The sequence below is a fragment of the Gadus morhua genome, chromosome 10 (assembly GCF_902167405.1).
Source record: "Gadus morhua chromosome 10, gadMor3.0, whole genome shotgun sequence".
In the NCBI taxonomy this organism is placed as follows: Eukaryota; Metazoa; Chordata; class Actinopteri; order Gadiformes; family Gadidae; genus Gadus; species Gadus morhua.
The window spans coordinates 27,122,576-27,136,096 of record NC_044057.1 but is presented as its reverse complement, the minus strand read 5'-3'; the positions used below and the strand labels follow the sequence as shown (position 1 = coordinate 27,136,096).

The 13,521-nt window shown below is 56.0% G+C and overlaps 1 protein-coding gene across 4 annotated transcripts in view; it reads right to left on the bottom strand.

Moving 5' to 3' along the window:
* The window catches only part of hmgxb3 (HMG box domain containing 3), an 18,414-nt gene extending 5,066 nt beyond the window's left edge, over positions 1-13,348 (bottom strand). Inside the window, exons 1-17 of one of the 4 annotated variants that reach the window (XM_030368742.1) lie at positions 13,049-13,348; positions 12,606-12,774; positions 12,175-12,349; positions 11,176-11,724; positions 10,662-10,769; positions 10,427-10,561; positions 10,064-10,296; positions 9,644-9,753; positions 9,463-9,558; positions 9,115-9,206; positions 8,920-9,018; positions 8,482-8,622; positions 4,866-5,179; positions 4,465-4,592; positions 1,730-1,972; positions 1,142-1,326; positions 1-186 (exon numbers count right to left, since the gene is read on the bottom strand). The exon at positions 1-186 is cut by the window's left edge and continues 37 nt beyond it. In XM_030368742.1, the coding sequence (XP_030224602.1) occupies positions 1-186; positions 1,142-1,326; positions 1,730-1,972; positions 4,465-4,592; positions 4,866-5,179; positions 8,482-8,622; positions 8,920-9,018; positions 9,115-9,206; positions 9,463-9,558; positions 9,644-9,753; positions 10,064-10,296; positions 10,427-10,561; positions 10,662-10,769; positions 11,176-11,724; positions 12,175-12,349; positions 12,606-12,774; positions 13,049-13,052 (2,967 nt within the window). In that variant the 5' untranslated portion in view covers positions 13,053-13,348. The remainder of the gene's footprint in view (positions 187-1,141; positions 1,327-1,729; positions 1,973-4,464; positions 4,593-4,865; positions 5,180-8,481; positions 8,623-8,919; positions 9,019-9,114; positions 9,207-9,462; positions 9,559-9,643; positions 9,754-10,063; positions 10,297-10,426; positions 10,562-10,661; positions 10,770-11,175; positions 11,725-12,174; positions 12,350-12,605; positions 12,775-13,048) is intronic. The other 3 variants (XM_030368746.1, XM_030368744.1, XM_030368745.1) reach the window with 3 other exon arrangements.
* Between the last annotated feature and the right edge of the window lie 173 nt (positions 13,349-13,521).

Below are 13,521 nucleotides of genomic sequence, written 5' to 3'. Positions count from 1 at the left end.
CTCCGTGTTGATGACGGCCGGGCTCCGCATCAGCGGGGGGATGAAGGGGGCCACGATGGAGGCGTCCACCTGCGTGACGGGGATGTCCGAGGGGAAGGCCGCCTGCTCGATGGCCTCGCTCTCCATGGTCAGCCAGAAGTCGTCCACGTGGACCTCGTCCGGACTGGGGGTCTCCGGCCACGTGAACTGAGGGCGGGGATCACGGGCTTATGGTACACCCTGGCACTTAATGTACACACTTATGGCATACGTCCTGGCACTTAATGTACACACTTATTGTGTGTTGTACGTCCCGGCACATTAAAACAGTACTTGAATTAAAGAGAGAAGAAGAGAGAAAACCAAAGGCTCTGTGAATCTGAAATGGTCTTCTGCCAGTGTCTGGGTGTGGTTTAGGGTTAGGACACCCTAACCCTAACCCTAACCCCTAACCCTAACCTGAAATGGTCCTCTGCCAGTGTCTGGGTGTGGTTTAGGGTAAGGGTTACCCTAACCCTAACCCTAACCCTAACCCCTAACCCTAACCTGAAATGGTCCTCTGCCAGTGTCTGGGTGTGGTTTAGGGTTAGGACACCCTAACCCTAACCCTAACCCCTAACCCTAACCTGAAATGGTCCTCTGCCAGTGTCTGGGTGTGGTTTAGGGTTAGGACACCCTAACCCTAACCCTAACCCCTAACCCTAACCTGAAATGGTCCTCTGCCAGTGTCTGGGTGTGGTTTTGAAGAACGGTTCATGGCAGCGATGGCGAATAGCAGGAGGTCCGGTCCCTTGGCTCAGGAGGCAGAGCGGGTCTCCTTGTAACCGGTTGCTGGTTGGATCCCCGGCTCCTCCTAGCTGAGTGTGGAGGTGTCCCTGAGTGCGACGCCCACCCTGACTGCTCGAGACCAGCTGGCTGTCGCCCTGTGGGTTTGACTCCGCCGTCTGTGGCTGATTGTGTATGAACCGGTGTAAGTTGCTTTGGATAAAAGCGTCTGCTAAATGCCATAAATATAAATGGTCACCGCTTCTAAATAACTCCCTAAACATATGATCTCTGGTCGTTGTCATTACTGTCTTGTTATCCTATTTGACCTGAGACTGTAAAAGGTGGAGAGGTCCGGAGTGGGCAGGTGGGGGTCTCCGGGGGTCCGGCCTGCTACCTGCACGTTGTGGAGCTCCAGGACGTTGTGGGGGAAGCGCTGGGCCACCTCCACCTTGGGGGCCACGCCACACACCCCGCAGATCATGTCGTTGTAGTCCCGGACCGTCAGGCTCTCGAAGGCCCAGTAGCCACTCAGCAACAGGGCCTGCACCCGGGACGCCTCCTCTGGGACCAGGGCGTGGACTGGGGAGGATGGAGAGACGGGAGGACGGCATCAGAGACAGGAGGACGGGTTAACCCCATCAGGACAGGTGGAAGGACGGCATCAGAGACAGGAGGACGGGTTAACCCCATCAGGACAGGTGGAAGGACGGTGTCAGAGACAGGAGGACGGGTTAACCCCATCAGGACAGGTGGAAGGACGGTATCAGAGACAGGAGGACGGGTTAACCCCATCAGGACAGGTGGAAGGACGGCATCAGAGACAGGAGGACGGGTTAACCCCATCAGGACAGGTGGAAGGACGGTGTCAGAGACAGGAGGACGGGTTAACCCCATCAGGACAGGTGGAAGGACGGTATCAGAGACAGGAGGACGGGTTAACGATCATTTTAGCGGCATGTCAATTTACATAATTCATTTAGACCTGAAGACGGGGGATCAGAATAAGTCCCGCCCCGGTAGAGATCCAGTAGGAGATGGGAAGGAGGGGAAACGTCCCAGACAGGGGTCTGAGAGCGGAGCTCCCGGCCGTTACCAGGGTGACGGTGGATGTGGTCCAGGACGGTGGCAGCAGCGTCTGACGGGTGCTGACCCAGGTGGATCTCATCCCTCATCTTCAGGAACAGATCCAGACTCACCAGCAGCGTGTTGCCGATGTTGAACAAACCTGTCGTCAGAGGACACAAAACGCACGCTCAAGATGAAACATGTCGATTGGTGACATCCCAAACTTTAGTTTCACTCAGATAGTGAAGAGGTTGAAACACGTTTATTGTCTTACCAAAGTGTAATCATAAACAGGTCTCAATGTGGCCTGCTAGATGCATCGATACTTAATTATCTCGGAATCAGCATGCATACTATGTTATAGCAGCACATCTGGGGGGGGCGGGGACGGTACACAGGCTCGGCAGGAGACCAAAATCTGAAAGGGGCGGAGTTACGCCTCGTTTCCTGTTGCGTCAATCACATAAGAGGGAGACGCTTTAAGAGGTGGATTTAACGGGGTGGATGGGGTTCAGAAGGTAGCTATGGACCAGTACCAGGGTTCAGAGGGTAGTACTATGGACCAGTACCAGGGATCAGAGGGTAGTACTATGGACCAGTACCAGGGATCAGAGGGTAGTACTATGGACCAGTACCAGGGATCAGAAGGTAGCTATGGACCTGTACCAGGGATCAGAAGGTAGCTATGGACCTGTACCAGGGATCAGAAGGTAGCTATGGACCTGTACCAGGGATCAGAAGGTAGCTATGGACCTGTACCAGGGATCAGAAGGTAGCTATGGACCTGTACCAGGGATCAGAAGGTAGCTATGGACCAGTACCAGGGTTCAGAAGGTAGCTATGGACCAGTACCAGGGTTCAGAGGGTAGTACTATGGACCAGTACCAGGGATCAGAAGGTAGGTACTATGGACCTGTACCAGGGATCAGAAGGTAGCTATGGACCTGTACCAGGGATCAGAAGGTAGCTATGGACCAGTACCAGGGTTCAGAGGGTAGGTATGGACCAGTACCAGGGATCAGAAGGTAGGTACTATGGACCAGTACCAGGGATCAGAAGGTAGGTACTATGGACCAGTACCAGGGATCAGAAGGTAGGTACTATGGACCAGTACCAGGGATCAGAAGGTAGGTACTATGGACCTGTACCAGGGTTCAGAAGGTAGCTATGGACCTGTACCAGGGATCAGAAGGTAGCTATGGACCAGTACCAGGGATCAGAAGGTAGCTATGGACCTGTACCAGGGATCAGAAGGTAGCTATGGACCAGTACCAGGGTTCAGAGGGTAGGTATGGACCAGTACCAGGGTTCAGAGGGTAGTACTATGGACCAGTACCAGGGATCAGAGGGTAGTACTATGGACCAGTACCAGGGATCAGAGGGTAGTACTATGGACCAGTACCAGGGATCAGAAGGTAGCTATGGACCTGTACCAGGGATCAGAAGGTAGCTATGGACCTGTACCAGGGATCAGAAGGTAGCTATGGACCTGTACCAGGGATCAGAAGGTAGCTATGGACCTGTACCAGGGATCAGAAGGTAGCTATGGACCAGTACCAGGGTTCAGAAGGTAGCTATGGACCAGTACCAGGGTTCAGAGGGTAGTACTATGGACCAGTACCAGGGATCAGAAGGTAGGTACTATGGACCAGTACCAGGGATCAGAAGGTAGCTATGGACCTGTACCAGGGATCAGAAGGTAGCTATGGACCAGTACCAGGGTTCAGAGGGTAGGTATGGACCAGTACCAGGGATCAGAAGGTAGGTACTATGGACCAGTACCAGGGATCAGAAGGTAGGTACTAGGACCAGTACCAGGGATCAGAAGGTAGGTACTATGGACCAGTACCAGGGATCAGAAGGTAGGTACTATGGACCTGTACCAGGGTTCAGAAGGTAGCTATGGACCTGTACCAGGGATCAGAAGGTAGCTATGGACCAGTACCAGGGATCAGAAGGTAGCTATGGACCTGTACCAGGGATCAGAAGGTAGCTATGGACCAGTACCAGGGTTCAGAGGGTAGGTATGGACCAGTACCAGGGATCAGAAGGTAGGTACTATGGACCAGTACCAGGGATCAGAAGGTAGGTACTATGGACCAGTACCAGGGATCAGAAGGTAGGTACTATGGGCCAGTACCAGGGATCAGAAGGTAGGTACTATGGGCCAGTACCAGGGATCAGAAGGTAGGTACTATGGACCAGTACCAGGGATCAGAAGGTAGGTACTATGGACCAGTACCAGGGATCAGAAGGTAGGTACTATGGACCAGTACCAGGGATCAGAAGGTAGGTACTATGGACCAGTACCAGGGATCAGAAGGTAGGTACTATGGGCCAGTACCAGGGATCAGAAGGTAGGTACTATGGGCCAGTACCAGGGATCAGAAGGTAGGTACTATGGACCAGTACCAGGGATCAGAAGGTAGGTACTATGGACCAGTACCAGGGATCAGAAGGTAGGTACTATGGACCAGTACCAGGGATCAGAAGGTAGCTATGGACCAGTACCAGGGATCAGAAGGTAGCTATGGACCAGTACCAGGGATCAGAAGATAGGTACTATGGACCAGTACCAGGGATCAGAAGGTTCATAGTGTCTGTACTATGGTAGTACTATGGTAGTACTATGGTAGTACTATGGAGCGGTACCTTGGTGGATGTCCGTGAAGCTGTGCAGCGCCAGACACTGCGTGTTCAGACAGACTTTCAGCTGCAGAGACGCCGTCTGGATCAACGTCCCGGTGAGCAGCCAGCAGTCCTCCTGTCCTGCCACGGTGCTACACACACACACACACACACACACACACACACACACACACACACACACACACACACACACACACACACACACACACACACACACACACACACACACACACACACACACACACACACACACACAATGACCTTAGACGTGGTCCTTAGCAGAACCGTCAGAGGGTGTAAGGCGATGGAAGAAGACGGCCTGCTCGACCTCCTGACCTGCAGCCGACCAAGCTGCTAGGAAACAAGGCGGCCAGCGAGGTGCCCCCCCCCAGCGTGACGCTCACCTCTGGCCCCCCTTGAAGAGCGGGTACTGGCAGAGGCCGCAGTGGGCGGCGGCCGACTCGAAGTAGCGCGGCCAGCCGGATCGCGGCGAGACGGCCCCCTCCCCCGGGTCGCCCCGGCCCCCGCCCTGCTGCCCCGACGGGGGCAGCTCCACCGTGGCCCCGTTGAGGTCCTGGATGAGGGCCAGCGCGTCCTGGAGCTCCGCCTCGCCCTCGGGGATCTGCAGGGCGCGGCGGAGCAGCAGCAGAGTGGAGCGGCGCTGGAGCTCCCTCTGGGCGGGGCTGAGGGGCCGGTAGGGGTCCAGCAGCGGGGCGGCCTGGGGGGGGACAGAGCCTTCAGGACGGGGCGCTAGGGGGGGGGGGGGGGGGGACGACAGAGCCTTCAGGGTGGGGCGCTAGGGGGGGGGGGGGGGGGGACAGAGCCTTCAGGACGGGGCGCTAGGGGGGGGGGGGGGGGGGGGGGACAGAGCCTTCAGGACGGGGCGCTAGGGGGGGGGGGGGGGGGGACAGAGCCTTCAGGACGGGGCGCTAGGGGGGGGGGGGGGGGGACAGAGCCTTCAGGGTGGGGCGCTAGGGGGGACAGAGCCTTCAGGGTGGGGCTCTAGGGAGGGGGGGGGGGACAGAGCCTTCAGGGTGGGGCGCTAGGGGGGGGGGGGGACAGAGCCTTCAGGGTGGGGCGCTAGGGGGGGGACGGGGGACAGAGCCTTCAGGGTGGGGCGCTGGGGGGGGACAGAGCCTTCAGGGTGGGGCGCTAGGGGGGGGGGGGACAGAGCCTTCAGGACGGGGCGCTAGGGGGGGACAGAGCCTTCAGGGTGGGGCGCTAGGGGGGGGGGGGGGACAGAGCCTTCAGGGTGGGGCTCTAGGGAGGGGGGGGGGACAGAGCCTTCAGGGTGGGGCGCTGGGGGGGGACCGAGCCTTCAGGGTGGGGCGCTAGGGGGGGGGGGGGGGACAGAGCCTTCAGGACGGGGCGCTGGGGGGGGGGGGGGGGACAGAGCCTTCAGGGTGGGGCGCTAGGGGGGGGGGGACAGAGCCTTCAGGACGGGGCGCTGGGGGGGGGACAGAGCCTTCAGGGTGGGGCGCTGGGGGGGGACAGAGCCTTCAGGGTGGGGCTCTAGGGAGGGGGGGGGGACAGAGCCTTCAGGGTGGGGCGCTAGGGGGGGGGGGGGACAGAGCCTTCACGGTGGGGCGCTAGGGGGGGGGGGGGACAGAGCCTTCAGGGTGGGGCTCTAGGGAGGGGGGGGGGACAGAGCCTTCAGGGTGGGGCGCTAGGGGGGGGGGACAGAGCCTTCAGGGTGGGGCTCTAGGGAGGGGGGGGGGACAGAGCCTTCAGGGTGGGGCGCTAGGGGGGGGGGGGGGGGGACAGAGCCTTCAGGGTGGGGCGCTGGGGGGGACCGAGCCTTCAGGGTGGGGCGCTAGGGGGGGGGGGGGGGACAGAGCCTTCAGGACGGGGCGCTGGGGGGGGGGGGGGGGACAGAGCCTTCAGGGTGGGGCGCTAGGGGGGGGGGGACAGAGCCTTCAGGACGGGGCGCTGGGGGGGGGACAGAGCCTTCAGGGTGGGGCGCTGGGGGGGGACAGAGCCTTCAGGGTGGGGCTCTAGGGAGGGGGGGGGGACAGAGCCTTCAGGGTGGGGCGCTAGGGGGGGGGGGACAGAGCCTTCAGGGTGGGGCGCTGGGGACAGAGCCTTCACGGTGGGGCGCTAGGGGGGGGGGGGACAGAGCCTTCAGGGTGGGGCTCTAGGGGGGGGGGGGACAGAGCCTTCAGGGTGGGGCGCTAGGGGGGGGGCTGCGGCGAGGTGGGTCGACCCACTGAGGGGTCACTGTGGGGGGGGGAGGTGGGTCGACCCACTGAGGGGTCACTGTGGGGGGGGGGGGGGAGGTGGGTCGACCCACTGAGGGGTCACTGTGGGGGGGGGTGGGGAGGTGGGTCGACCCACTGAGGGCTCACTGTGGGGGGGGGGAGGTGGGTCGACCCACTGAGGGCTCACTGTGGGGGGGGGGGGGGAGGTGGGTCGACCCACTGAGGGGTCACTGTGGGGGGGAGGTGGGTCGACCCACGGAGGGCTCACTGTGGGGGGGGGGGAGGTGGGTCGACCCACTGAGGGCTCACTGTGGGGGGGGGTGGGTTGACCCACGGAGGGCTCACTGTGGGGGGGGGGGTGGGTTGACCCACGGAGGGCTCACTGTGGGGGGGGGGGGAGGTGAGTCGACCCACGGAGGGCTCACTGTGGGGGGGAGGTGGGTCAACCCACGGAGGGGTCACTGTGGGGGGGAGGGGGGTTGACCCACGGAGGGCTCACTGTGGGGGGGGGGGAGGTGGGTCGACCCACTGAGGGGTCACTGTGGGGGGGGGGGTGGGGAGGTGGGTCGACCCACTGAGGGCTCACTGTGGGGGGGGGGGAGCGGGGGGAGGGAGCGGGTTAGGGTTAGGGTGGTCCCTAACCCTAACCCTTTACATTAAGGGTTAGGGTTAGGGTGGTCCCTAACCCTAACCCTTTACATTAAGGGTTAGGTTTAGGGTGGTCCCTAACCCTAACCCTTTACATTAAGGGTTAGGGTTAGGGTGGTCCCAAACCCTAACCCTTTACATTAAGGGTTAGGTTTAGGGTGGTCCCTAACCCTTTACATTAAGGGTTAGGTTTAGGGTGGTCCCTAACCCTAACCCTTTACATTAAGGGTTAGGGTTAGGGTGGTCCCTAACCCTAACCCTTTACATTAAGGGTTAGGTTTAGGGTGGTCCCTAACCTTAACCCTTTACATTAAGGGTTAGGTTTAGGGTGGTCCCTAACCCTAACCCTAACCCTTTACATTAAGGGTTAGGGTTAGGGTGGTCCCTAACCCTAACCCTTTACATTAAGGGTTAGGTTTAGGGTGGTCCCTAACCCTAACCCTTTACATTAAGGGTTAGGGTTAGGGTGGTCCCTAACCCTAACCCTTTACATTAAGGGTTAGGTTTAGGGTGGTCCCTAACCCTAACCCTAACCCTTTACATTAAGGGTTAGGGTTAGGGTGGTCCCTAACCCTAACCCTTTACATTAAGGCCTTCAGCAGCTGCTTTATCCAGTGACTTACAATAAGTAAGTTAGTGTCTTGTAATCCACTTCCGTGTCTCTCTGCACTCTCCTGTCCATAAAGGCATGAATAGAGACCATACTTTTTTTTTTTATAAATATGCAAAAGCAAAAATACCTCAATCCTGGCTGATTGAGCACTTAATTAAATAACATTAAATATATATGTATATTTAAAAATAGGGGATTTCTGGATGCTTCCTTTTTTATGGAAAATTTGGATTACATTTGCAGCTGCTCCCACATTGACAATATGCTAAATGCTTCACAGTAAATCAACTTGGAAATGTATGACAACTACAGATGTTATCTTGCACAGCCCGATCTCTCACGCAAGAATTCAGAAGAGGTCTGAAACAACATGTCCTGAGGCAGCTGTTTAATTAACTGGGAGCTGGAGAAACTGGAGCCTTAGAAAAGGGAGAAACTTTTTTTTATAATTTAATCAAAGGCTAAAATGTATGGTGAAAATAAGATACTAACCCTCCTACCTTGGCCCCTAACCCTAACCCTAACCCTCCTACCTTGGCCCCCTCGGATTGGCCCTCCTACCTTGGCCCCCTTGCTGCTCTTGCGGGTCAGCTCCCACCCACACGTGGGGCAGTCGGCCGGCTTGTGCCGGTTCTTGTACACGTAGTCGCAGGCGGGGTTCTTACAGCGGCCACGCCCCCGCGCCGTCGACAGACCCAGGTCCTGGGGAGGGAATCGAACGCAAAGCACAGGTCTACGTCATGTTCTTCAGCAGACGCCCTCACCCAATGGGACTGGTGTAGTGTAGGAGGGTACAAATAATCCATGAGGAAACACTATATCGGTGGGTTGTAGGGTCCGCTTGGCTGCGTTCAAACCCAGATCCATTCAGCTGGGGGTCGACCCCAGCAGCCATGGTGGATCTAACCAGTGATCTCATCCTCCTATAAAGCCTGTTCAAAGGAGCCCTAATGGGACCGGGTTAAGGTGTTCCATGATGATGATGAGAGTGGTACTGACGAAGCTGGAGACGGAGTTCTGCTTGAAGGGCACGACCGACAGGATGTTGGAGTCCAGCGAGGCGACGTACTGGCTCCCTGGGCGGGGCGCGGCGGGGCTCTGGGGGGGCAGAGGCAGGGAGGGGGTCAGCCGGAGGAGAGGGGTGCGATGGCTGTCTCGGGTGTACCGTGTGTTCAGGGGTCCTGGAGGGCCTACCTGCACCGGGGCTCCAGCTGCTGTTGCCGGGACGATGTGGCCCAGCTGCTTCAGGGTACTGGGTTTGAGACCGGACATGCTCTGACCGGGGACTGGCAAGAACAGGGGATGCAGAGTTATTTGAGGACAGAGACTTTTGAAGTCGTGCCGCTACCAAAGTATTGATTAATCCTTACTGTGACATGTGACGACTGTGACGGTTGGCCCAACCTCAAATAACAACAAATAAACATTGCTAACCGTCCCAGGTTGCTATTGCTACTCTGCACTCTCGCCAGTAGTTTCTAAGCTGTGTAGGACCCGTGTGATATGTATCAAAGTACAAAAGCATTAACAGAGATACAGTACCTGTGGGGACAGATTTGGGGTTGTTGCAGGTGACTCTTCCCTTGTCTGGAGGAACCGTTATGAACTGGAGCACAGCGCGGCCTACAGACGGAATAACTAGGGCAGATGGAACATGGGTTTAATGGACTTTTCTGCGGAGGGTTAGGTACACTGGGTTGAGTTATGTTGTGGCAGGGCTCACCACTGGTGCAGTAGGCTGGCAGGATGGGCCTGACTGGTCTCTTCTTTATGGTCATGTGACTTTTATCGTGACCTTTGACCGTAATGCCTTTGGCAGTTGGTTTCAATTGTCTACTCATTGACAAGAAGACAAAAAAGGATACGTTTAAAGGTCACTGATAAATCCTTTAAAATCTGTAACTCCAACTGATAGGCCATCCAAAGCAAATGCTTTGACCAAACAATAATAGACAGTTCGGCCTTCCAAATTTTAATCAAAACCGAGAAATGTGAGCATTCGAATTAGCTGAATTGCTGAATTTGGACTAAGAAGCAGAGTCAAGTTTCCATACATTATCAAGTGTTGCAAAAATAAGATGGAGGCCAACTACAAAGTAATAGTAAGCAGCGTACAAGGCACTACAGAGGAGGAAACGCTAACCGTGCTCGCGGCGGTGCTTTGGTGCTGCTGCCCTCTAGTGGTTCTCCCTTCACGGCCGCAGGCTGCTGGCTGAGGCCCTGCTTCCTCTGGCCTTCAGTCCGGCCGTGCTTCGTGTCCTCAGGGCCGCTGGTCGAGTGCCCCTCGTCAGCAGACAGCGTGGGTTGACAGCCGTCACTAGAGCTGATCTCAGCTTTCTGGTTGAATTGCTTAGATTGCTTTGCGGTTTTCTTAGCCTGTTCACCACAAAGGGAAATGGATGCAAACGGATTAATAAAACGTGTACTTTATTAAAAGGAGATGCTGATTCATGTTTCCATTTGATTCGAGCAAAGTGTTTATGGATGGATATTAATATAGACGTACAGCAGGTACCCATTTGCCCCCTAGATGGTTGCCACACTCTGGGCAGAAGGGCGGTTTGTGGCGGGTCACGTAGACGAAGGCACAGCCAGGCGCCAGGCACCGGCCACGCCCCCTCCTGGTATAGGTCTTCACCGCCTGCACAGAGACAGCAAACCTTCAGTTCAGCACCACCGATAGAAACTTCTACACCTGTGAGCACAATGTAATATTGGAGTCGATGTGATGTCGATGTTACCATTTTATACGAAGGCTTTGTGTTAGGGTTGAGCCCGGCGCCCACGGACACCATCATCACGTGGCTGACGGAGTTGACAGCGGCCGCAGACTTGGGCTCCACCCGGTTCTGGAGACAGAGGGACTAAATGGTAAAGGCACACGAGCAGGCGGAGCCCACCACGGCGAGGTGGCCGCCGGCTCGTTGGGATCAGTGGGAGGGTGAGTGGCCTCGCGCAGGGACACCTCAACACCTCGAGCCGGGGACCGACCTAGCAACCTTCCGGTTAGCAGCCCACCCGCTCTGCCTCCAGGGCCACAGGCTTCCCAGTGAGTGTGATGACATCAGGACATGGCGGACATTGCTCCTTATGGGAGAGACATCTAACCCACTAAACGTTAGTAATAAGGCAGGTACGATAAGAGGTCGTTCATTTATCCCAGATGGGGAATTTGGGAGTAAGCGGAAGGCAATTATTCTACTTAAAAGTGTCAACAACAGACTTGAGGCTGAACAGACAAATGTCCGGTCTCACCTGGGCAGGTAAGATGGAGACCACCTGCGCTATGTCCTGCCTCATCGGCTGCATCTCAGCCCCGCCCACAGAATCCCCCGGTTTGGAGTTCACGACGCTATAGACGCTGACGGCGGGGTTGGTGGGGGCGCCTGCGTCCAGCAGCACCCCACAGCTGTCCGGACACGGGGAGGGGGCGGCCCGGGACTCCAGGGGCTCCGGGGCCGGGCCTTTGGCCCAGGGGGGGCAGGAGGCGGACGGGGGGAGGATCCCCTGGAGGGCTGCGGTGGTTTCAGTCATGGAGGCCGCCTCCTCCGCCAGCGCCCCGAGGGCGATGCACTGCTCGCTGTCCAGGGTAAGGGCGGGGTACTGGGGGTCTGGGGGAGGGGGTACGGAGGACGTCCCCTCGGGGACCGGGGGCTCCAGAGACTCCAGGGGGGCAGGTTCTGGGGGGAGGGACCCCCCCACTGCCTGGGGACCAGAGGGGGATTCTTTGGACATGAGGACGTAGTTGGCCCTGGGGAGGATCTTGCGGAATCCAGAGAGGTCCTGGGTGGAGGTGACCGAGGACTGGGGGAGATGAACAAACATGCAAGGGTGGAGTAACAATCGCAGTAGTAGTTTCACTGTTACAACACGCTGCAAATACGAGGGTTTGAAACCATGCAGGATGGTCTTGCCATTTCTGAAAAGACTATTTACCAACCATTGACCAACAAGACATTTACATTTAGGGGATTTTGCTTTTATCCAAAGCAACTTACAACCATTCATTTCCACATTCACACACCGACGGTGGAGTCGACCACACAGGGCGACAGCCAGCGCGTCGGGAGCAGTCAGGGTGAGGCGTCTCGCTCGGGGACACCTCCCAACTCAGAGGCTAGGAGGAGCCGGGGATCCAACCAGCAACCTAACGGTTACAAGTCAACCCGCTCTACCTCCCTAGCGACTGCCACTGTCACCAGACCAGGTTCCTGCTGAAGGTGAAGCGCTTTGCGGCGCCTGGCCCTAACTCACTGTGTCCACGCCGTCTCTCTCCAGCTTGGCCTTCTCCAGGTAGTAGCCCTTCTCCGCCACATTCAGCCTCTTCCAGCTCTCGCTGATGCGCTTGTTAATCTCCGACTGGGGCAGGTTGGGGCTCTCCAGCTGGATCACCTGGTGGAAGTCAAAGTAGTAGAGCAGGTAGGCAGACCTGGATGCAGAGGAGAAGGAGGAAAACAACAGGAATCATCAAGTGGGTTGTTCACCTTTTTTCAATCATTACGTATTAATTTGGTGTCTGCCGCATTCTGCTGCCAGATATTCATTCATAATGATATCGATAATTCAATTTTAGAATGTCTTTTTGCCTTGCTGTAAAGTGTCTGAATATTTTTAAGGGCACAATACAAATATAAAAGTATATTGTTATATAGGGTAATAGTAAAGACTGTCAGGGGGGAGACTACCTTGGCTTCTTGGGTTTATCATGAATGTCTTCCTGTGCTTTACTTCTTCTCTTTTTAGCGGATGCAACTTCCTGCAGAGTGTAACAGCTCTCCACCACCTCCGTCTTCACATCCTCATACAACTGCACCGTCTCCGAGGCGTCCATGTCCTCCTCGACCTGCAGGTCCGCTTTAGAAGATGGGCATCATTTTATTTAGGCGTGTTTGGTTCAGGTTACATATCGTACTTTTAAGTAATGCAAACAATACAATTAATGCAATAATCAAACAGAGCAGGTATCACATTTGCATTGGGATTTCTTATGCATTTTAAGTCCATTTTATAAAGACATGCAATGTATTTAAAGGCTGTGCAGAAAGCTGCAGGTGCATCAACCTATCCAAACTTTTAAGTCCTTCCTTGTTAGTCAAATTTTGGCGTGTTGGTGAGCTTTTATACTCACTCATACTCGATTATTATCCAATGAGGAGTCTTCTTATTGCAGCCTTACCTCTGTTTACCCAACGATTTGCAAACGTCCCTCAACAACATGCGATCGCCACCACGGCGGTGTTGCATTGCATCGACCACATGCGTTATTACGATGCATCTATAATCGCCGTTAAATCGCGAACATTTGATTCATAAGTACCCAGTAAATTAGCTTAGTTTATCCTCCCCTTGAGGGAAACATGGCGCTTTGTTGCTATGGCCTTCAACCAACCAGGAATTGAAATAAACCAGAGCAACACCAATGGCAGCGGACGTTTTTGACACGTGAAAAGTAATATAGTTCCCGACTCACGACAGAACGCCTCGGTGGGGATGCCTCAAATGTGCGTTATTAGCTAGAGAGAGGGCGGGACATTCAGTTACATGGGTTCAGTGAAGAAAGAGAGGGTGGGACTTTTGATCGAAGGATATCCGTTTCTGTTA